Source organism: Rhinatrema bivittatum, chromosome 8, assembly GCF_901001135.1.
Source record: "Rhinatrema bivittatum chromosome 8, aRhiBiv1.1, whole genome shotgun sequence".
NCBI classification, from domain to species: Eukaryota; Metazoa; Chordata; class Amphibia; order Gymnophiona; family Rhinatrematidae; genus Rhinatrema; species Rhinatrema bivittatum.
Window position 1 is genome coordinate 98,897,188 of NC_042622.1, and position 20,626 is coordinate 98,917,813.

Consider the following 20,626-nt stretch of genomic DNA (forward strand, 5'->3'; position numbering starts at 1 on the left):
TCCTCCACAGGTTTTGGGACATCAGATGCTACAAGAACAAAGCTTGTAATACTAAAAACACTGAATGGACAATACAAAGAATTCCAACAGACCTTCAATTTCATGTTTTTATGCAGATCTAACACAAAGGCAAATGAAACACTGGAAACCGGTGAGCATGAGTGTTTCCATTCTTAGAACTGCTTACATTATAGAAAAGGAAATATTTCACTGGTATTTTCTTTTTTTCCCCCAATGAGGTAAACATCAGATTTCATCTATGTGACTGAGATAAGGTTTCTGGCTATTATGACAACAAAACAACTTGGAAAATGGTACACAATGAGGAGAAGACATACAACAAAGCATGAAGAGGGATTAACCAAGTGTTTATTGTGAAGACATGGCAATGTATTAATCCTCAGCTGCTCAAAGCCTAAGCAGACCATCTCGACAAAAAAGCAGAGGCAGACTACCAATCTGTGTCCAAGAGTTTATCAAACAATGCAAGTGGCATTCAGAACTGCTATTTATATGGATCTCTCCATGAGAAATTATTATAGCATTGTTATTTTAACAATGCAGCTGCTGTATGAAAAATCACAGCAAATGATTCAGCCTTTTCTTTTGCAATGTCATCTTTCCTAAACTGGAGAACCTTAGGAATGTCAGAGGAGAGGGAGGAAACTTTTTTGGGAGAAGTTCAAAGGGCTCCATCTAAGTCATTACTCTGCACCTTCCACAGCAACAGTGGAAATAGCTTTCACATAATAAGGACCTTCTCTCACATATGCCCGAAGCCTTAGATAATGCTGGTTTCCAAAGATTTCCGCTATCGTTTTAGAATTGACAAGTGCTTTCACCAGTTCGAATTTGGCATCTTTTGAAATCTTGTCAGGATCCACTGTTCTGTCTACAATGTACTCCACAAATCCAGGACTGTCAATCATCAGTTTCTGGGCCCAGGGTTGGTTTGCAATAGCCTGGAAAACAACAGAAATTGAATAGTTTTAGGCTGTTATATCTAAGTGTTCAAAAACCATTAAGACCATCCACAACAAGAGCTCCTTTGGTCAACTACAAAGCTAGTTACAAAAGTAAAAATATCAGAAGGCTTTCAGATAAGTAGTAAACATCTTGTCAGCTAATTTGTTTTTGAGCATGCTAGGTTAATGCTATGAAAAACAAAGAAGCTTCTTGACTGATCTTACTGTAAACACTTTGAGAGCGCCGCAGTGAAGGTCTGGGAAAGGCTGTGTGCTGATATTCCTGAACAGATCCAACGGTTGGGTAGATAAGGAAGCAAACCAAGATTCGGTCATCACCAAAAGATCTTCTGTATGTTGGTCTGGCTAAATAGGGACAGAAAGTAAAGTAGTCAAAGAACTATCAGTATGTGAAAGATTTAAGCCTTAGGAGTAAAATGCAAAATACTACATTGCTATAGTTACTTGTGCATGTACTGCATGGAAAGTACAAATAATTTATTTGTATTCTGTCTAGATTACAAAATATTTTGGATATCAATTTTGTATGAAAAAAAGCAATACTTTAAGCATATTAACTCAAAGATGAGTGTTCCGCTCTCAGTACAGTCCATTGGCAGATTTAGTCCCAGTTCTCAACTCTGGCTTCTGTTTCTCAGGACTAACTAGCATGGAAAAATAAACCCTTCAAGAATATGGCCAAGTACTGTCGCTTTTGGCAACACCATTTGATAAAACTCCACCTTAAACTGTGTTTCTGCTCTTTCACTGCTACAACACATCTCCATGACACATTTCCTGTGTATGGGAGGGTGGAAAAAGAAAAAAAAAAAATGTCTGAGAACAGTGGTCCCTTAAGACTAAGGAAGTAGGGATAATATTAAACATTAAGAATGCCTTGCTAAAATATCAAATGACTTAAAAGCACTGTTCACTCTAAACTGTGCGCATGTTTGCATGCACATAGGTCATGAACCCTGGGCACATGGAAAAATATTATTCGCATTATACTGGCCTGTAGCACACAAATTCAAACTCAATTTATAAAAAGCTGCACAAAAGAAAGGGAACATTGCTTAAAATGTAGCCAAATTCCTAAGATTCAAATACTATTTTATTTCATTGTAATGCATGGTTTTCCAAAACAAAAAATTACTTAAATGCACATAACCAAAATGACACAGTGAAATATGAGGGCATTAGGAAACTAGAGAACTTGTTCAGTCTTATCACTGACAAACTTACGGGCAGGTAAAGAAGAGAAGAAATGGCATCCAAGCATCTAAGTCTCAGCTCTGTGGAGGCACTCATTGCATGCTGACCTAACCTCTTACAGAGGTTCAGAAACCTACTTCCTGTAAAACAGACATAAAAAAAAGAAGTGTTTCCTTCTCTTTACAGGATCCAGTCCAGTTATTGATGTATAAATAATGCAATTACTGACAATGGAATATTCTACACTAGGAGTTAGAAATAAGTTCTACAAACCTGTTTTCTGTAAAACCTGTTTTCCTTCCACATTTGATCCCAGAATGCCAAGCGTGTCCACAGCCACTCCTATCATAGTTATGTCCTGTCCTTCAGCCATTTCAAAGACTTTATTAACAAATACTGGATACTGTTCACAAATCTGTTGGGGACTGTCCACAATAGCTAGATTGCCAAAAAACTTCACCAACCCTGTGAGAAGCAATGTGTGAAATTGTAAAACAAAAATAAAAATTTCTGGCAGACAGATATAGCTAAAGATGAGTGACCAACTCTAAAATTCAGCTGAATAAAGTCAGGGAAACTGGAACACTCCTTAGGAGTTATTAGTGCTATTAAACAGCATTAGAAACCCTCAAAAATAGAATGCATTTCCATAAGCATTTAGTTTCTTGGAAGTTTGTGCTTTATTCTGAATGTTTCACCCCAGCTGCCATTTAATGCCCACCGAGAGCCTATCAGTATGCTACTACAAAGGCATATTAATCCCAGCTGCAGACAAAAACAGGGTTTTGGGCCTACACCAAGCTCCATATTATTGAGAAAATAAATCTTATAGTTAAATGTTTATTGAATAGCAAAATTCACAACAGTAACTCGGATACAGTGTTGGGACTCTTTACATACCATATCAATGAAATACATTTTAACAGATTAACACCACTAAAACAATAATTACCCCTGGTGTCAGCATGATAAAGACAATAACTTTTAATAAAAGTTATGATATCCTTCCTGGGGAATATCCCTGAATTTTGCCATAATTTGCTTAAGTGCTGTGAAACAGGTTAGCTCACACATTATCTCTGAACACTAACAAAACTGAACTGATCATCTTGAGTATATCCCGCCATAGCTAATCTTGATGGCTGCAATTTAGAAGTTTCTCAGCTAGTCCTTAATTTGGGTATTATGCTTGAAAGTGACTTGTCAATGAAGGCCCATTACCAGAATATATTTGCGCTGCCCTGTTCATACTTCACATGCTTCGACAGCTGAAACCTCTCTTGTCAGATGATGATTTCTGGCCTGTTCTCCAAGTACCAGTCTTAATAGGACTAGATTACTGCAATTCCTTATATCTTGGTTTACCAGCCACTTCACTTTGACCTCTGCAGCACAAATTCAATCTGGTATTGGCTTTCTTCAACACATAACCCCCTGTATTATATTCTCTATACTGGCTTCCAATAGAGTAGAGAATAAAATACAAAGTTATCAGACTAATTCATAAAACTCTAAACAATCATGATGTCACAGAGCACAACTCTACATTGTGTACCTACCATCCCAACTGCTCGACATACCTTCCAGTCAATATGCTTGTCAAGATGAGACCTGGGACAGAGCCTTCTCTATAATAGGCCCAATTAAATGAAATGCCCTACCAAATGTCCCAAGCAGTTTAGGAAACTGCTAAAACATTATTTACTTTAGTGTTTGATTCCAGCTGAGCAGCAAGATGATTGCATCCTTGGACTGACCAGCTGTTTTTTCAATTTGTACTGTATTGTTGGTTTTGTTTGGATTTTATGTATGTATTTTTTAAATCCTTTATTTAATGCCTTTTTAGACATACAAAGATAAAGCATACATACATAAACTACCAGCTACACATACAGTAACAATAGGTAGGACACCAAAATGTGCACAGACCATCAGGTACACGTTACGATCCATCAAACAAAAAGAAAAGAAACTAGTTATTGTAACAATGGGATTACATAATATTGATGCTATATCTCCCAGACAGCTCTATAATTAAACTGCTCATTCTTCAAGGCATGTCGCAGCAGTTCATGATCAGCAATATCGTGAGCCTGGGCCAAGCAGGGATTGCATTTCCAGAAAGCGGCAAAGGTAAACTGGGCCGCTAACAACAGCTGACCTACAAGACTGTCTATTTCCGAGGGATCAGGGACCCTTCCCACTGGCCCAACAAACCTATATATGTATTTTTGTAACCTGCTGTCAATGGATAGATGCATGCGGGATATAAATTTTAATAAATATCAAATATGTGAAATATATTATTATACTCCATATTCCCAAGAAGCAAAGGGTGAAAAGCTATTTTAAAAAGTCACACAAAAACCTTTGAAGCAATCTCCAGAAGGTATTTCTAGTTCAAACTTGAAGCTTTACAAGGTCAGAGAAATGATTTAGCTCCTTATCAGTGTCTCCCTGCCACTTTGTAGTCTTGCTTTATCACTTTCATTGTATTTTGATACTGCTAAATGGAATAAAAGAAGTATTTTCAACTACAAGAACAGTGGATATACTACCTTCATTTTATCTAGCAAAACAGGTAAATAAAGCTATGGCAAAAGTCAGAAGGATGTTTGGATACATAGGGTGAGGAATAGCCAGCAGGAACATAAGTTGCCATACTGGGTCAGACCGAGAGCCCATCAAGCCCAGTATCCTGTTTCTAACAGTGGCCAATCCAGGTTAGAAGTACCTGGCAAATACCCAAACATTAAATAGATCCCATGCTACTAAATGTCAGTAATAGCAGTGGCTATTGCTCTCTGCTTCAACTGCAGGGGGAAATGTGGAAAACAGGATTTACATGCAGACAACATCCAACAAGGCATTGATCTGTGCAGCATCGGGGTAACTTGCTTGATGCGACAGTTACAACCCTTAACCATTAAGCCTTAAGCTCACCTTTGATGCAACTACAACATTGCTCTCTGCATCAATGACAGGGGATGGCAGGAAATTTGAATCAAACAGTTACCAACAAGGGCCCTGAACTTGGTGGTTGATGAAACAGATAAGTATGGGAAAATAAGTGTGGGAGCTTGCTGGGCAGACTAGATGGGCAGATTGGTGTTTTTCTGCCTTCATTTCTATGTTTCTAAGTCAACTTGATGAATAGCATTTTATGGACTTCTCCCCCAGGAACCTTTTTTAAACTCAGTTACATTAAAGAGCCTTAACCACATTCTCTGGCAAAGAATTCCAGAGCTTAATTGTGCACTGAATGAAATAATTTTCTCTGATTTATTTTTAATGTGCTACTTGATAACTTCATGGAGTGCCCACTAGTCCTTTTATTTTCTGAAAGAGTAAACACATTCACATTTACCCATTCTAATCTTCTCATGATTTTATAGACCTCTCTCATATCCCCCTCTCAGCCAACTCTTCTTTTCTTTAGCCTTTCCTCATAGAGGAGCTATACCATCTCCTTTATCGTTTTGGTTGCCCTTCTCTCTCTGTACCTTTCTCCAGTGCAACTATATCTTTTTTGAGATGCAGTGACCAGAATTGCACACAGTATTCAAGGTGCAGTCTCAACATGGAGCAATACAGAAGCATTATGATAGTCTCCATTTTATTTACCATTCCCTTCTTAATTCCTAACATTGTTTGCTTTTTTTGACTGCTATAGCACACCAAGCTGACGATTGCAATGTATTATCCACTATGATGTCTAGATCGTTTTCCTGGATAGTAACTCCTAATATGGAACCTAACATCATGTAACTTTAGTATGGGTTATTTTTCCCTATTTGTATCAACTTGCATTTGTCCACATTATATTTCATCTGCCATTTGGAATCCCAATCTTCCAGTTTCGTAAGGTCCTCCTGCAATTTATCACAATCTGCAAGTGATTTAACTAATCTGAATAATTTTGGTCATCTGCAAATTTGATCACCTTATTCGTCGTATCCCTTTCTAGATCATTTACAAATATATTGAAAAGCACCGGTCCAAATACAGATCCCTGAGATACTCCGTTTACCTTTTTCCACAGAGAAAACTGATCATTTAATCCTACTCTATTTCCTGTCTTTTAAACAGTTTGCAATCCACAAAAGGACATTGCCTCCTATCCCATGACGTTTTTAGTTTTCTTAAAAGCCTTTCAAACGGGCCTTTGTCAAACGCCTTCTGAAAATCCAAATCACTACATCTGCCAGTTCACCTTTACTCACATTTACAATCTTTTGAACGGGTGAATAGAAGATCTGTGAGGCAGGACTTCGCTTGGGTAAATCCATGCTGGCTGTGTCCCATTAAACCATGTCTATCTATATGTTCTGTGAATTTGTTCTTTAAAATAGTTTCCAAGATTTTTCCCGGTCTGTGGTTTCCCGAATCACCCTTGAAGTTCTTTAAGTATCAGGGTTACATTGGCCACCTTCCAGTCTGCAGGTACAATGATCAACTTTCATTAGTAATCATTTCTAATCTATCATTAGTCTGAAATTTCATTTTTTAGTTCTTTCAGAACCCTGGAATGTATGCCATCTGGTCCAGGTAATTTGCTACTCTTTAGTTTGTCAATCTGGCCTATTACATCTTCCAGGTTCACCATGATTTAGTTCAGTTCACCTGAATTATCACCCTTGAAAACTATTTCCAGAACCATTATCTCCCCAACATCCTCATTAGCAAACACGAAAGCAAAGAATTAATTTAGTCTTTCCTGCGATGGCCTTATCTTCCCTAAGTGCCCCTTTAACTCCTCAATCATATCTGACTCCCTTCATAAGCTTCTTGCTTCAGATATATATTTTTAAAGTTTTTATTATGAGTTTTTGTCTCTACAGTCAACTTCTTTTCAAATTTTCTCTTACCCTGTCTTATAAATACTTATGCTTTTTCATATCTTCTTCAGATGGATCCTTTTTCCAATTTTTGAAGGAATTTTTTTTTGGCTAAAAAAGCCTCTTTCACCTCGCCTTTTAAGCATGCAGGCAATCATTTGACTTTCCTTCCACCTTTCTTAATGCATGGAATACATTTGGTTTGCACTTCTAAGATGGTATTTTTAAATAATATCCATGCCTGTTGTACACTCTAACCTTTGCAGTTTCACCTTTCAGTTTTTTTCTATTTTCCTCATTTTATCAAAGTTTCCCTTTTGAAAGTTTAGTGCTAGTGTTGTAGCTTTACATAGTCCCCCTTCCAGTCATTAGTCCAAATTTGATTATGTTCACTATTACCAGGTGGCCCCACCACCAATACATCTCTCACCAAATCCTGCATTCCACTAAGAATTAGATCTAAAATAGCTCCCTCTCATCTGTTCCAGAACCAATTGCTCCATGAAGCAGTCATTTATTCCATCCAGGATCTGTATCTCTCTAGCATGACCTGATGTTACATTTAGAACATAAGAAATTGCCATACTGGGTCAGACCAAGGGTCCATCAAGCCCAGAATCCTCTTTCCAACAGTGGCCAATCCAGGCTACAAGTACCTGGCAAGTACCCAAAAACTAAGTATATCCCACGCTACTAATGCTAGTAATATCAGTGGCTATTTTCAAAGTCAATTTGATTAATAGCAGGTAATGGACTTCTCCTCCAAGAACTTATCCAAACCTTTTTTAACCCATCTACACTAACTGCACTAACCATATCCCCTGGTAACAAATTCCAGAGTTTGTGCGTTGAGTGAAAAAGAATTTACTCTGATTAGTTTTAAATGTGCTACATGCTAACTTCATGGAATGCCCCCTAGTCCTTCTATTATCTAAAAGAGTAAATAACTGATTGACATTTACCTGTTCTAGACCTCTCATGATTTTAAAGACCTCTATCATATCCCCCCTTAGCTGTCTCTTCTCCAAGCTGAACAGCCCTAACCTCTTTAGTCCTTTCCTCATAGGGGAGCTGTTCCATCCCCTTTATCATTTTGGTCGCCCTTCTCTGTACCTTCTCCATTGCAACTATATCTTTCTTGAGATGTGGCGACCAGAATTGTACACAGTATTCAAGGTGTGGTCTCACCATAGAGTGATACAGAGCATTATGACATCTTCTGTTTTATTCACCATTCCCTTCCTAATAATTCCTAACACTGTGCTGTGACAGTCAAAAAAGCAAACACTGACCAGATGATTTCATAGTATTATCCACTATTGGGGTAATTGAAATCTCCCATTGTTACTGCACTGCCAAACTGGTTAGCTTCCCCATTTATTTTACAATTTCATTATCCATCTTATTTTGGCCTGGTGGACTGTAGTATAGGAAAATTGGTTCTTACCTGCTTTCGTTCCTGTAATACCACAGATCCGTGGGTTATGCACTCCCACCAGTAGATGGAGGCAGAGAACAAACTTTGAGGCACTGCTATATACCAAGTATGCCACCTGCAGCTCCTCAGTATTGATCAATACCCAAGCCAAGAAAGCAACAGACAAAAACAACCAAAAACAAAAACAAGGGCGAACATGAAAGAAGTCCCTCAAGGGCCAAAAACAAAAACCCCTCGAACCTGAAAACCCCAGGTCTGAACCACAGTTCTTATCACACGAGTTGGCATAGATAAATTCTGATAGATTTCCTATGTACAGCAGCTAAATACCAGGTAAATCAGTCTTTTGGTAGTAGCACCCGGGTGGGTCCCTGGACTGATCTGTGGTATTACAGAAACGAAAATTAGCAGGTAAGAACCAATTTTCCTTTCCTGTACATACCCAGCTCAGTGCAGACCAGTGGGATGTACTAAAGCCACATTACACCAGGCAGGAACCCGAAAGACCTGCTTGGACACTTTCTCCAAAAAGCGCTGGGCCCAGAGCCCTGACATCCAGACAGCAATGTCTTGTAAAGGTACGCAGGGAGGACCAAACTGCGGCCCTACAAATCTCTTCAGGCGACAACAACCGACCCTCCGCCCAAGAAGTCGCTTGTGCCCTCGTCGAGTGAGCTTTCAAACCAGCTGGAACAGATCGGCCCTTACCGATGTAGGCCAAGCAAATAGTTTCCTTCAGCCAGCGAGCCAAGGAGGCCTTGGATGCCTTCTCACCCTTCTTCAGACCCCCAAACAAAACAAAAAAGGTGGTCCGACTTCCGAAAAGAGAGTTAGTGACCTTCAAATAAAGAAGGAGAACCCAGCGAACATCTAGAAGATGACGGTCTCTTCCCAAAGCCAAGCCACGAGACCACTCAGGGAAACTGGGAAACTCCATGGCAAAAAGGAGGGCACCGAATGCAGAGACACTTTATCAACTGAAATGCGCAGGAAGGGATCCCTACAGGACAGGGCCTGCAATTCTGAAATACGCATAGCGGAACAAATGGCCACCAAGAACACCAACTTCAATGTAAGGTCCTTTAAGGAGGTGCATCCCAGAGCGCCAGTAGTACTAGGTTAAGATTCCACTCTGGGCACAATTTGCGAATCGGAGGACGAAGATGCTTTACCCCTTTCAGAAAACTGACTACGTCCAGGTGGCTGGCTAGGGATCTGCCACCTATCCGACCTCTGAGACATCCTAGGGCCAAAACCTGAACCCGCAGGGAATTGTAAGCCAAGCCTTTGGACAACCCCTGCTGCAGAAAGGCCAAGACCTGAGGAATGGTTACCGAAAACGGCACCAAAACGTGCTGATCACAACAGGCTTCAAACACCTTCCATACCCGGACGTAAGCCATAGAAGTCGAGGGCCACCTGGCTTGAAGTAGGGTAGAAATCACCTGTTCGGAATACATCTTCATTCGTAACCACCACCTCTCAAAAGTCAGGCCGTGAGAGAGATGGACAGGACACCAGAGGACGCCGCTTCCCGTGGCTTCTGAATCCAACATGAACACGCCCGCTGCATCATACTCGTGCACACCGCCACCCGAAGGCCCAAGGAGGAGACCTCGAACAAGCATTTAAGATGCAATTCCAGCTTGCAGTCTTGCACATCCCTAAGTGTGCAGCCCCCGCCACTGGGATGGTAGTTTTCTTAGTGACTGCCAATACTACCGTGTCCACCTTATGGACCTTAAGGCGTTCCAAATGCTCATCAAGTAGCGGATACAAATTTTTGCATCGCCCGGCCGACCTTAAGACCGGCATCCAGGGAGTCCCACTCACAACTGATGAGCTTGTGAATCTTCTTCGGGATGGGAAAAGTGCTAGGTGGACCCTGGAGGGCATTTAGGACTGGGTTCACCCTGTCACTGTCTGAGTCCTCCAGAGAGCTTCACCCCCAATTCCACCAGCACCTGGGGAATAAGGGGCTGCAGCTCCTCTCTCTTGAACAGCCATACCACGCAGGGGATCGTCTCCTTCCGAGCCAGGGTCCATCTGATCCTGATCGCCATCGCCCGCATCCAGGTCCGGGGGGGACCTGCCCCTGGTAGTCAGCGATGTCCCCTGGGGGAGGTGGAACCTCTTCCCCCAGTGGGTCGTCCGAGCCATCCAAATCTTCCCATGCCAGAGCTGTGCAGGAAGTACGATTGTCCACTCGTAGATGGGGACGCTTCAGGGGCTCCACACTCCCCTCCTGGGATCTGCACTTCGCTAACTTCCTTGCCAGGAATACCTCAGGCAGGAGGAGCACAAATTCCGGCGAGAAATCGCCTGAGTCTGACTCCACATCCCTCAAGCCCTCCTGTCTCGGTTCCCGCACTGCGGGAGACAGCGGAGGCAGGTCATCCTGGGATCGTTTTTCCACCAGGGGAGCAATGGGCGCAGAAGTCCTAACTTTGGACCCAGCCTGAGCCTGACCCGCACGCGGCCTTTTTAGGTTTGTATTTACAACCTGCATTTCAGTTGATGGGGTAATTTGGAATCCTTTAGCTCAGCAATTCTTTTTTTTTTCAAAATCATTTTTATTGCCAGGAAAATGACATACACACATGGGATCCATGATAACAGTATAGATAGTAAACAGTGCACAATACGAACTTTAACATAAGTTTAACTACACAGTAAGTGATCCCACTGTAAGTGTGTTCCCCTTTTTACTTTTGCTCACTACCCCCCCCCCCCCCCCCCCCCCCCCCCCCATATCTAAGAACTGACTCTTAAGCAACACCAGTCACACCACATGCATACCTCATACAAACCACACACCCCCTCTTCTCACACACCCCCACCTCCTGGACTTCAGTTAAGACCAAACTGGCTTATAGCCATTGCTTAGCTCGGTCTAAATAGCATTGGGAAACAGCACATAGTACGCATTCCAACAAGCACAATATATCTTGTCTGGTTTCCTCCTACCAACGCAAAAGTCAATGTACTCCATCTGTAATAGAGACGCCATCCTGCCAAACCAGGTGGCAACTGAGGGCTGTGTCAACGGATCAGTCCAGACAGCCAGGATAGTGCGGCACACCACCATAACAGCCAAGCGCTCAAATTTTGTCCTGAGTTTGTACCGGGAACCTTGTCTCCTTGCTGGTTGGCCAATAAGAGATGTCCTGCAACAGTGGTAGAGTGACTAGTGCTTTTATTGATCACATTGATGACTGACCGCCAAAAGGGCTCCACCTGTGGGCACGCAAGCAAACGATGATAAAGGTGGCCATCGGCGGCACCACACTTGCTGCAGAGAGGAGACTGAGTTAGCTTCATTTGATATGGGCGAACATCGTCATAATAAATACAGTGAAGAATTTTGAATTGGACCTCGCGAAGTCCAACATCCGGCAGCAACTTATACAGAGCCGTGAAGCAACTTGTCATGTATGCCGGAGTAATCGGTGAGTCCAACATGGCAGTCCAACGGGTCGCTAGATGCTGCATCCGCCCAGCCTGACGGAGTTGTTGGCCCAGCTTTTTCCATCCAGTAATAGTGTTAGCTAAACAAACAATGTCAAAGACCTTGGTGGCAAAAGTAGACTCAGCTGCCAACTCCTCCGCAGACCAGAGGAAAGACTTGACGTAGTGGCGAGCCTGTAAGTACGCATAGAATTGCTTGACTGGTAGCTGAAATGTGCGGGCCAGAGTATCAAAATCGTGAATTTCATGGGATTCCGGGTCGAGCAAGTGGAACGTATGCACTACCCCATTATCGGCCCAAGCCTGGTAAACAGCTCTACTGTCCCGCCCCGGCAAAAAACTCACATTTCCCAAAAAAGGCGAGTAGAGAGGCTATTCCCCTCAGCCCCCAAAGTTTCCGCAGCCACCTCCAGGCTCTAATACAGGGATACAAAAATACTCTGGGGTAAGCCAGAGTATACCTCAGCCCCAGACGCAGCTGAATAATACTTAAAGGGGAACCAGGACATCTTATTTAACATCCCTTGTGCACAATAACAATATGTCCTAGTAAGCCATTCACCTATATAACGCAGCTGACATGCCACATTATATAGCTGAAAGTCTGGCAGATTGAGCCCTCCCTGCTCCTGAGGGCGCTCCAAAACTGTATACGCCAAGCGGGCCTGCCTCCCCCTCCATAGGAATCTTTGTAGACTAGCACGCAGTTGTCTAAGGTCACCAGCCTTCATCTAGCACGGAATCATGTGCAACAGGTATAACAGCCAGGGCATAATCACCATTTTGATTAAGGCGCTCCTACCAAACAGGGACAGTGGCAGAGGGGTCCATATTTGCAGCGACGCCTGAAGTTTAGTGAGACACGGGGTAATATTTAGCTCATACAGTCGCTCCAGCTGCGGGGGCACCCAGACACCCAAATATTTTAGCTTACCTGGGGCCCACTGAAAGGGAAAGGGGCCATCCCAAGAGCCCGGTAGGTGAGCATTTAAGGCCAAAGCCTCCGATTTACCGTCAATTGATTTTTAAACCCGCTACCAGCTGAAAATGAACAGAAAGTGTAATAACAGGTACACTGGTGTGTGGCCTCCCCACAAATAACAGGACATAGTCAAACAGGGCTGTCTTTAAGGGGTGGCCATCCATACTAATCCCAGTAAAGCCCGGATCTCCCTGCAAACAGATAGCCAAGGGCTCTAAGGCTAACACGAATAATAGTGGGGAGAGGGGACAGCCCTGTCGGACCCCGCAGTGCAAAGGAAAAGAGTCCGTAGGCGCCCCATTAAGTAAAATAGAGGCACTAGGGTTGCTATAAAGAACCCCAAGCCATTGGAGGAACGCCCCTGAAAAACCATAGCGTCGTATGGCCCAAAACAAATAGTCCCACGATAAAGAGTCAAATGCCTTTTCAGCATCTAGACTAAGGACCAAGGCTTCCACTGCCAACTGGTAGCTTAGGACCGCCAACAGCCAACGTATATTTTGTACCCTGTCGCCCTTTAACAAAACCCGTCTGATCGTAATGGATGAGGAGGGGTAAGATCTCGTTTAGCTGGGCAGCAAGCACCTCCAAGGGGTCTTTCCCCGGCTTAGGGAGAACAACGACGGACCGGTTGAAGGCCTCAGAAATGCAATTAGTGAGCAAGAGTTCAGTGTAATATTTTTGCAACGGGGACAAAACAGTGTAAGTCAACATCTTGTAAAATTCAGAGCCCTGCCCGTCCTGACCCGCTGCTTTGCCTATTTTAAGCTTCTGGATTACCGAATAGATTTCCTGGTCGGTGATGGAACTATTAAGTGCGGTGGCCTGATCCGTAGTCAACAAGGGCCACGGGAAGGGACTCAGCTGCTTCTACATCCATAGGTTTAGGGCCATATAATGAAACACAATATTCCCGAAATCTACAGCAATGGCTATGGGCGTATTCTGATGTACTCCGCTGCTATCCCATATACCGACCACAGATGCCTGCTGGCCCCTAGGCCTAATAAGGTGCATCATCAATTGGCTGGCCTTATTGCCCTGTTTATATAAATGGTACTGATAATTGCGGAGCGATTTAGATGCCCTCTGGTGGAGCAAACCATTAAGGGCTTCCCTAGCTCTATCTAGAGCTGTCTTAGCCTCAACAGTCAGCATAGTCATGTGATAAGAACATGCCATACTGGGTCAGACCAAGGGTCCATCAAGCCCAGCATCCTGTTTCCAACAGTGGCCAATCCAGGCCATAAGAACCTGGCAAGTACCCAAAAACTAAGTCTATTCCATTTTACTGTTGCTAGTAATAGCAGTGGTTATTATCTAAGTCAACTTAATTAATAGCAGGTAATGACTTAATTAATAGCAGGTGATGTTGTTGGGCAGCCTTGAGGACAGCAGTTAGTCTTAAGATTTCCACATTACATTTTTTGTTAGATTTAGCCACATACGCTATTGTAGCTCCCTGCATAACAGCCTTTCTGGCCTCCCACACAGTCTCTGCGGAAATATCAGAGGTAGCATTGTGCTTTAGGTATTCCATCCAGCAGCCTTGTAAATAGGTATGAAATGTTTTATCTAAATACAGGTCCGGACGCATGCGCCAGGAGCACGGGGGGGGGATATTAGGGAGCATTGCAGCATCACCGTCACTGGGGCATGATCAGAGAGAGAGATAGTACCAATACTGGCCTCCGTCACCCTGGGGAAGCACCAGTCCGACACCAACAAATTATCCAACCACAAATAAGTTTGGTGCAGATTAGAAAAGAACTTATAGTCAGAGTCCCCTGGGTGTAAAACCGCCAAACATCCATTAACTGTAGCTCATGGCATAGTAGGTTGACACCCTTCCTCTGATCCTGGATCAGAACATGTTGGGGGGGGGGGGGGGGCGATTATCAAGGTGCTTATTTGCAGCTATATTAAAATCTCCCCCTACAACTAAGCAGCAGTCAGAAAAAATCGGCCATGCGACTCACCAAAGAGGCAAAAAAAAAAAGGGGGGGTGGAGTACACATTTGGAGCATAAATATTGCACAGTGCCATTTTCTGATTGGATAACGTGCCTACTACAATAACATATCTTCCCTCTGGATCCTGATAGTGTTGCGCAGGCTGAAATGGTAAGTTTTTATGAATGAGGATGGCGACACTACGCTTCCGCAAGCTAAAGGAGAAATAATAGCATTGACTTACCCATTCTCTCTGCAATTTGGCATGCTCCTTATCACTTAGATGTGTTTCCTGTAGGAACACCACATGAGCACGCATACGCTTAAACATAGTAAGTATTTTCTTTCGTTTGATCGGGAAGTGAATACCATCCACATTTAAAGAGACAATTTTAACCTGTGCCATACCATGGACCCACCAGGGCTTGCAATGAAATGATGCCATTCACATACAGAACTCCAAGGCCCCCCAGCCTGGGCCTCAGAGATCACCATAACATATACCGGGCAGATCAGAAGAAGGAGACCCAGCCAATTCCCAAATAGGTATTCCATCCCAACCCTCCCTCCTCCCCTTTCCCCAACTCATTCTACCAACACACATCAAACAGCCACATCATACTCATTCTCTTCATCACCTCCAAGAAGCGTAGGGCACACCCCACCCTGTGTCGCAACATCGGGATATGGGGTGCCCTCCTCCAGCCCCGCCCCTCTCCCATGTATTCCAGATATTTCCACCGGAACAAATATCAAAAGTTAGAATCCAAAGTATAAAATATGCCCAATATGAACAGTAGCTTTCTTATGGTCCCAAAAAGTGCAACACATGTCCCAAATTAAGCAGTGCCCAGAGGGCAAATAGGAAAGAGAGCAGTTCCCAATTGCACATGCACCTCCTGAGAGAGGTCTGGACTAAGACACATGAACCATATTATGTGGGCAAGCCCACATCTGCCCAACTCAACACAGCTACCCTGAAGTTCAAGATTGGCTGCACTGTAAAGCTATGTACCAGAAAGCAGAAGAAAGCCCTGGCTGTGGGCACCTCACTCAACCGGGATACAGTGGACTTGCAACAGTGGTCCTTCCAACTGGGCCGTAATAGACACAATAAACCAGGAACCTGACATGAGACACCTCTGCCTCACTGAGCCTTGGCAGGGTCCAGAAAAAGCCGCCTGCCGCTTCCTTGGAGGTGAAGTTTGTCATGATGAACCCGCAACTTTGCTGGGTACAGCAACGCAAATTGAATGCCCCATTTATGGAGCTCCAAACAGGCTGGCGTTAGCATTTTCCATTGAGCCGCGGTGCTTGCCGAGAAGTCGTTGAACAATAAGATTCGACTGCTCTGATACTCCACCACTGCTTGTTGGCGGTATGCCCTCAGTAGCTTCGTTTTGCGCTCCCAGATTAGGATGCACACCATAACAGGTTGGGGTCTGCCACCGCTGTCGCGCAGAGGACCCACTCGATGAATCTGCTCGCATTGTAAGCGCTCTGCCGCAAGATCCAGCCCGACCTGACTAGGGAGCCATTTTTCAATAAAGTCTCTCAACTCTCCCTGTTTTACCTTCTCGGGTAGGCCAATAATTTTCAAGTTGTTCCGTCGCCCTCAGTCTTCTTGCTCTTCCAACTTGGTTAAGAGCTCACGTTGCCGATTCTGCAGGTTGGCCACGTGGCGCTCAGATTCAGAGACCCGGTCCCCAAGATCGGAGATAGTGGCTTCAGCTGTGTCTAGGCGCTTAGATTGACTTTCCAAGACGTTTTTAATGTCCTCTATGGAGGTTTGCAGCTTAAATAGCCTGCCATTGAGGGCCTCCATGACCCGTGAAATTTGTTTCAGGGAATCCTCTGTGAAGGAGGATGTCACTTTCTCCCCAGCAGGAGCCTCCACCATCTTAACTTTTACAGCACGTGGCTGGTTTGCACTGCAATCACTGACACAGCGACCACTGCAATTTTGCATCCCCTGAACCACTCCGCTTTCTAGGCACCCTGGCACGGAGGAAGCTGAAGGCTGACAGAGCTGAAGCATCCAAAGTTAGCCGTCGGACCCACGAGGCATTTAAATGAGAAGAGCAGGACTGCCGCTATTTTAACAGCGCTCCCGTGGCGATCCCGAGAGGCAGAAATGCAACGCAGGCTTTCTCCCGATCGTTGCCGCTTCACCCGTAGCTTGTGGCCACCGTTTTAAGGGACTCCCAGCTGGTTAGTGCTCCAATTTCGGCCGGGGAGAACAGCTAGTTTTGACTAATTTGGGGAGTGGGGCCACGGAGCTCTTCCCATTCGCTTCAGTCTCTCTTTACGCCTTCGCCGGAAGCCCAGGCAATTCTTTACTTATAGGCACATGAACTACTTTTGCTTTTATTAGGGCATCCCAACAGATAGGATACCAACAGGAGAGTTGGAACCTTCGAAGATACCTTCCTCTGAACCATGCACTACTGAGTGACTATCAGCTTTCTCCTTTGTTCTACTTTAAAAGCTGTTCTATCTCCTTTTTAAGGGTTAGTTCCAGTAGCCTGGTTCCAACCTGGTTAAGGTGGAGCCGATCCTTTTGGAAAAGACTCCCCCCGTCCCCAAAAAGGTTGCCCAGTTTGTTACAAAACTGAATCCCTCTTCCCTATACCATAGTCTCATCCACGCATTGAGACCTCAACTGAAGTACTGTACATAATACTGGAGACGGCACCTTCAGAAAGAGGTAATTTGAATAGTGTTGAAGATACTAAAATGGTTAACCATCTTAGTCAAAGTTAGGGGGACAGAATTAAAGATCTAAACATGTATATCACTGGAGGAAAGGGGAGGTATGACATTTAAATACATCCAAGAAATAAATTCACAGGAGAGTGGCTTCTTTCATCAGAGAGGAGGCTCTAGAATGATAGGTAGTGGATGCATGGAACGGCCTCCCTGTGGAGGTGGAGACAAGGTCAGTATCAGAATTCAAGAAAACATAGGACAAGCACAGAGGATCTTTTAGGAGGAGGAACAGGAGATGTGGATGAGCAGCTAAATGGGCCATATGGTCTTTATGTTCTATGATTCTATAAAGGACAGATAGTTTCTGTTTCTTTTATTACCAATCCTGAGCTCTCTGAAGTCTGATCTGTCTCACAACACTGTCCTGCCCTTAAGTATTTCATGCAAATAGATCATTTTTTTATTTACTTGCCATTTTAAATCCGTGACCTTAAGGCAAGTTATAATCAAGTACTGTAGGTAATTCCCTGCTCAAGTAGGGCTTACAATATAAATTTGTATATAGAGGCAATGGAGAGATTTGCCAAAGATCAAAAAGGCCAAATAAATAATGAACATAGAGGACCTTACCAGGCAAATAGAAGCCAGAGAAAGGATCAGAATCTGCACCAATGATCATATTAGAAATTTTGTCAATGACTCCTTGTTGTGCCAGATACTGGCGTCCATGCTGAGTGCAGGCCAGTGCAGTCACCATCTCTGCGCAGGTGACCCTAAGCAAGACAAAGTACAACAGGAACACTTAAGATGCTCACGTCACACCTACAAAAATAACCTAGATCTCAGAAAGAGGAACAAACTAACATTAACAATATTCTACATAAAAAAAATCTGTCAGTATACTAATCAACACACACACACAAACACACTCTATTGATAATACTTCTTGTGCAGTCAGGGGCATAGTTATTAACTCCTAACAAACTGTTCTATATAGACTTACCTGACCAGAATATCATCACCAGTGAGCTCTTCAATGAGTTGCAATACCAATCCACTATTTGTACAGTAATCCAAAGACTCTGCCGACACAGAAGATATCTTCACAATTAACTGACAAGAAAGTACAGGAAACACACACTTAATATATGGAATACAATTCTCAACAGCCGAAAGCACACAAACACTAACTGAAGTTAACATTAATTGCAGGATTTTCAGGTTTCCCACACTGTCAATAAATTTAATTTCAAAGAGTCACCTGTACATGGTCTTTTATTTATATCTTAAACTTAGAATACTCTGCTTTTGTTTTATTTTCTATTTTAAAAACTGTAACCTAAATGAACCATGCTGCAGGCACTGAAGAATGACAAGTTATGTACCAATATTACGAGCCTGCAAAAAGGATTTTTCTCTTTTGTTCTTGCAATGTTTTTGTTATATCAAAAAACAGGCAAGTGGAGAAAAAACAAAAATTGTAAATCAAACATTAAAATTCTCCACTGTAAATTCTAAATGTTCAAAATTTGAGTGCTCAAACCAGTACATTTGATCTTTCAATGATTAATGAATTTTTTTTTGTAACAATAGAGATGTACTAAATGTTGCCAGGAAAGGTGGTTAGTACAGTTAGTGTAGCTGGATTTAAAAAAAAGGTTTGGATAAGTTCTTGGAGGAGAAATCCATTACCTACTGTTAATCAAGTTGATTTAAAAAATAGCTACTGCTATTACTAGCATTAGTAGCATGGGATAGACTTAGTTTTTGGGTACCTGCCAGGTTCTTGTAGCATGGATTGGCCACTGTTGGAAACAGGATGCTGGGCTTGATGGACCCTTGGTCTGACCCAGTAGGGCATTTTCTTATGCTCTTATGTTAACAAAAATGGCAATATCTTGGAACACTGGATCAATACTAGCTTAACCCTGAGGCAGCTGACACAAAATGCTGGCCATCATCAGTTGGGCAGTTTTATATAGCAAGCCATAAAAATAAAAGTTCTTTTTGCAAGCTAAGTCATGTTGTTAATACTATTAAATACAAAAAAAGAAAAAAAGCACTAAGATAGTGTGATTGGGAATGGAGTATCTGGGAGTCCGGTTCAACACCAAGCAGAGCAAGGTCTTCCCTGCGACCACGCGGATAAGGAAGTTGATATCCCAAATGTGCGAGTTGATGAGCACGATATGCCTGACGGTGTAGAGCTACCTCCAAGTTCTCGGTTTGATGGCGGCAACTCTGGAGGTAGTGCCGTGGGCGAGGGCACACATGCAACCAATTCAACGCTCACTACTGCCATGTTGGAATACAGTGTCTCAAGACTATTCGATTTGCCTCCACTTACTGATAGGAGTATGCTCTTGGCTCCAGTGGTGGCTAGAGGAAGCTCATCTGAGCAGGGGTGTACCCCTGTCCGCTCCAAACTGACTGGTCCTCACAACAGATGCGAGCCTCCGGGGCTGGGGAGCTCACTGTCAGGAACTGATGGCTCAGGGACGTTGTACCGAGGAAAAGGCCCTCTGGAACATCAACTGCCTGGAAGCCAAGGCAGTCAGATTGGCTCAGCCATAGACTCCAGGGTGAGAGTAGGTCTCATACAAGCAGCTGTCCAAGGAACTTAAGACTATAAGAAATTGCCATGCTGTGTCAGACCAAGGGTCCATCAAGCCCAGCATCCTGTTTCCAACAGTGGCCAAACCAGGCCACAAGAACCTGGCAATTACCCAAACACCAAGATCATCCCATGCTACTGATGCCATTAATAGCAGAGGTCATTCCCTAAGTCAACTTAATAGCAGTTAATGGACTTCTCCTCCAAATACATATCCAAACCTTTTTTAAACCCAGCTATATAACTGCATTAACCATAACCTCTGGCAACAAATTCCAGAGCTTAATTGTGCGTTGAGTGAAAAAGAATTTACTCCGATTAGTTTTATATGTGCTTCTTGCTAACCAGATTTAGTGTAGATGCCATAGATCCCAGTACCTGCAAATAATTTCAGGCTCTGGGAGATTTAATGAGCAATAACGGACAGACCTGCTTTTGCAGTTTC

At 43.3% G+C, this 20,626-nt stretch overlaps 1 protein-coding gene across 1 annotated transcript in view; it reads right to left on the bottom strand.

Moving 5' to 3' along the window:
• Nucleotides 1-345: 345 nt before the first annotated feature.
• PSMD5 (proteasome 26S subunit, non-ATPase 5) overlaps nucleotides 346-20,626 on the bottom strand; it is a 43,819-nt gene continuing 23,538 nt past the window's right edge. Inside the window, exons 5-10 of the mRNA XM_029613197.1 lie at nucleotides 18,571-18,680; nucleotides 18,198-18,340; nucleotides 2,454-2,645; nucleotides 2,211-2,320; nucleotides 1,191-1,331; nucleotides 346-962 (exon numbers count right to left, since the gene is read on the bottom strand). Of these exons, the coding sequence (XP_029469057.1) occupies nucleotides 705-962; nucleotides 1,191-1,331; nucleotides 2,211-2,320; nucleotides 2,454-2,645; nucleotides 18,198-18,340; nucleotides 18,571-18,680 (954 nt within the window). The 3' untranslated portion in view covers nucleotides 346-704. The remainder of the gene's footprint in view (nucleotides 963-1,190; nucleotides 1,332-2,210; nucleotides 2,321-2,453; nucleotides 2,646-18,197; nucleotides 18,341-18,570; nucleotides 18,681-20,626) is intronic.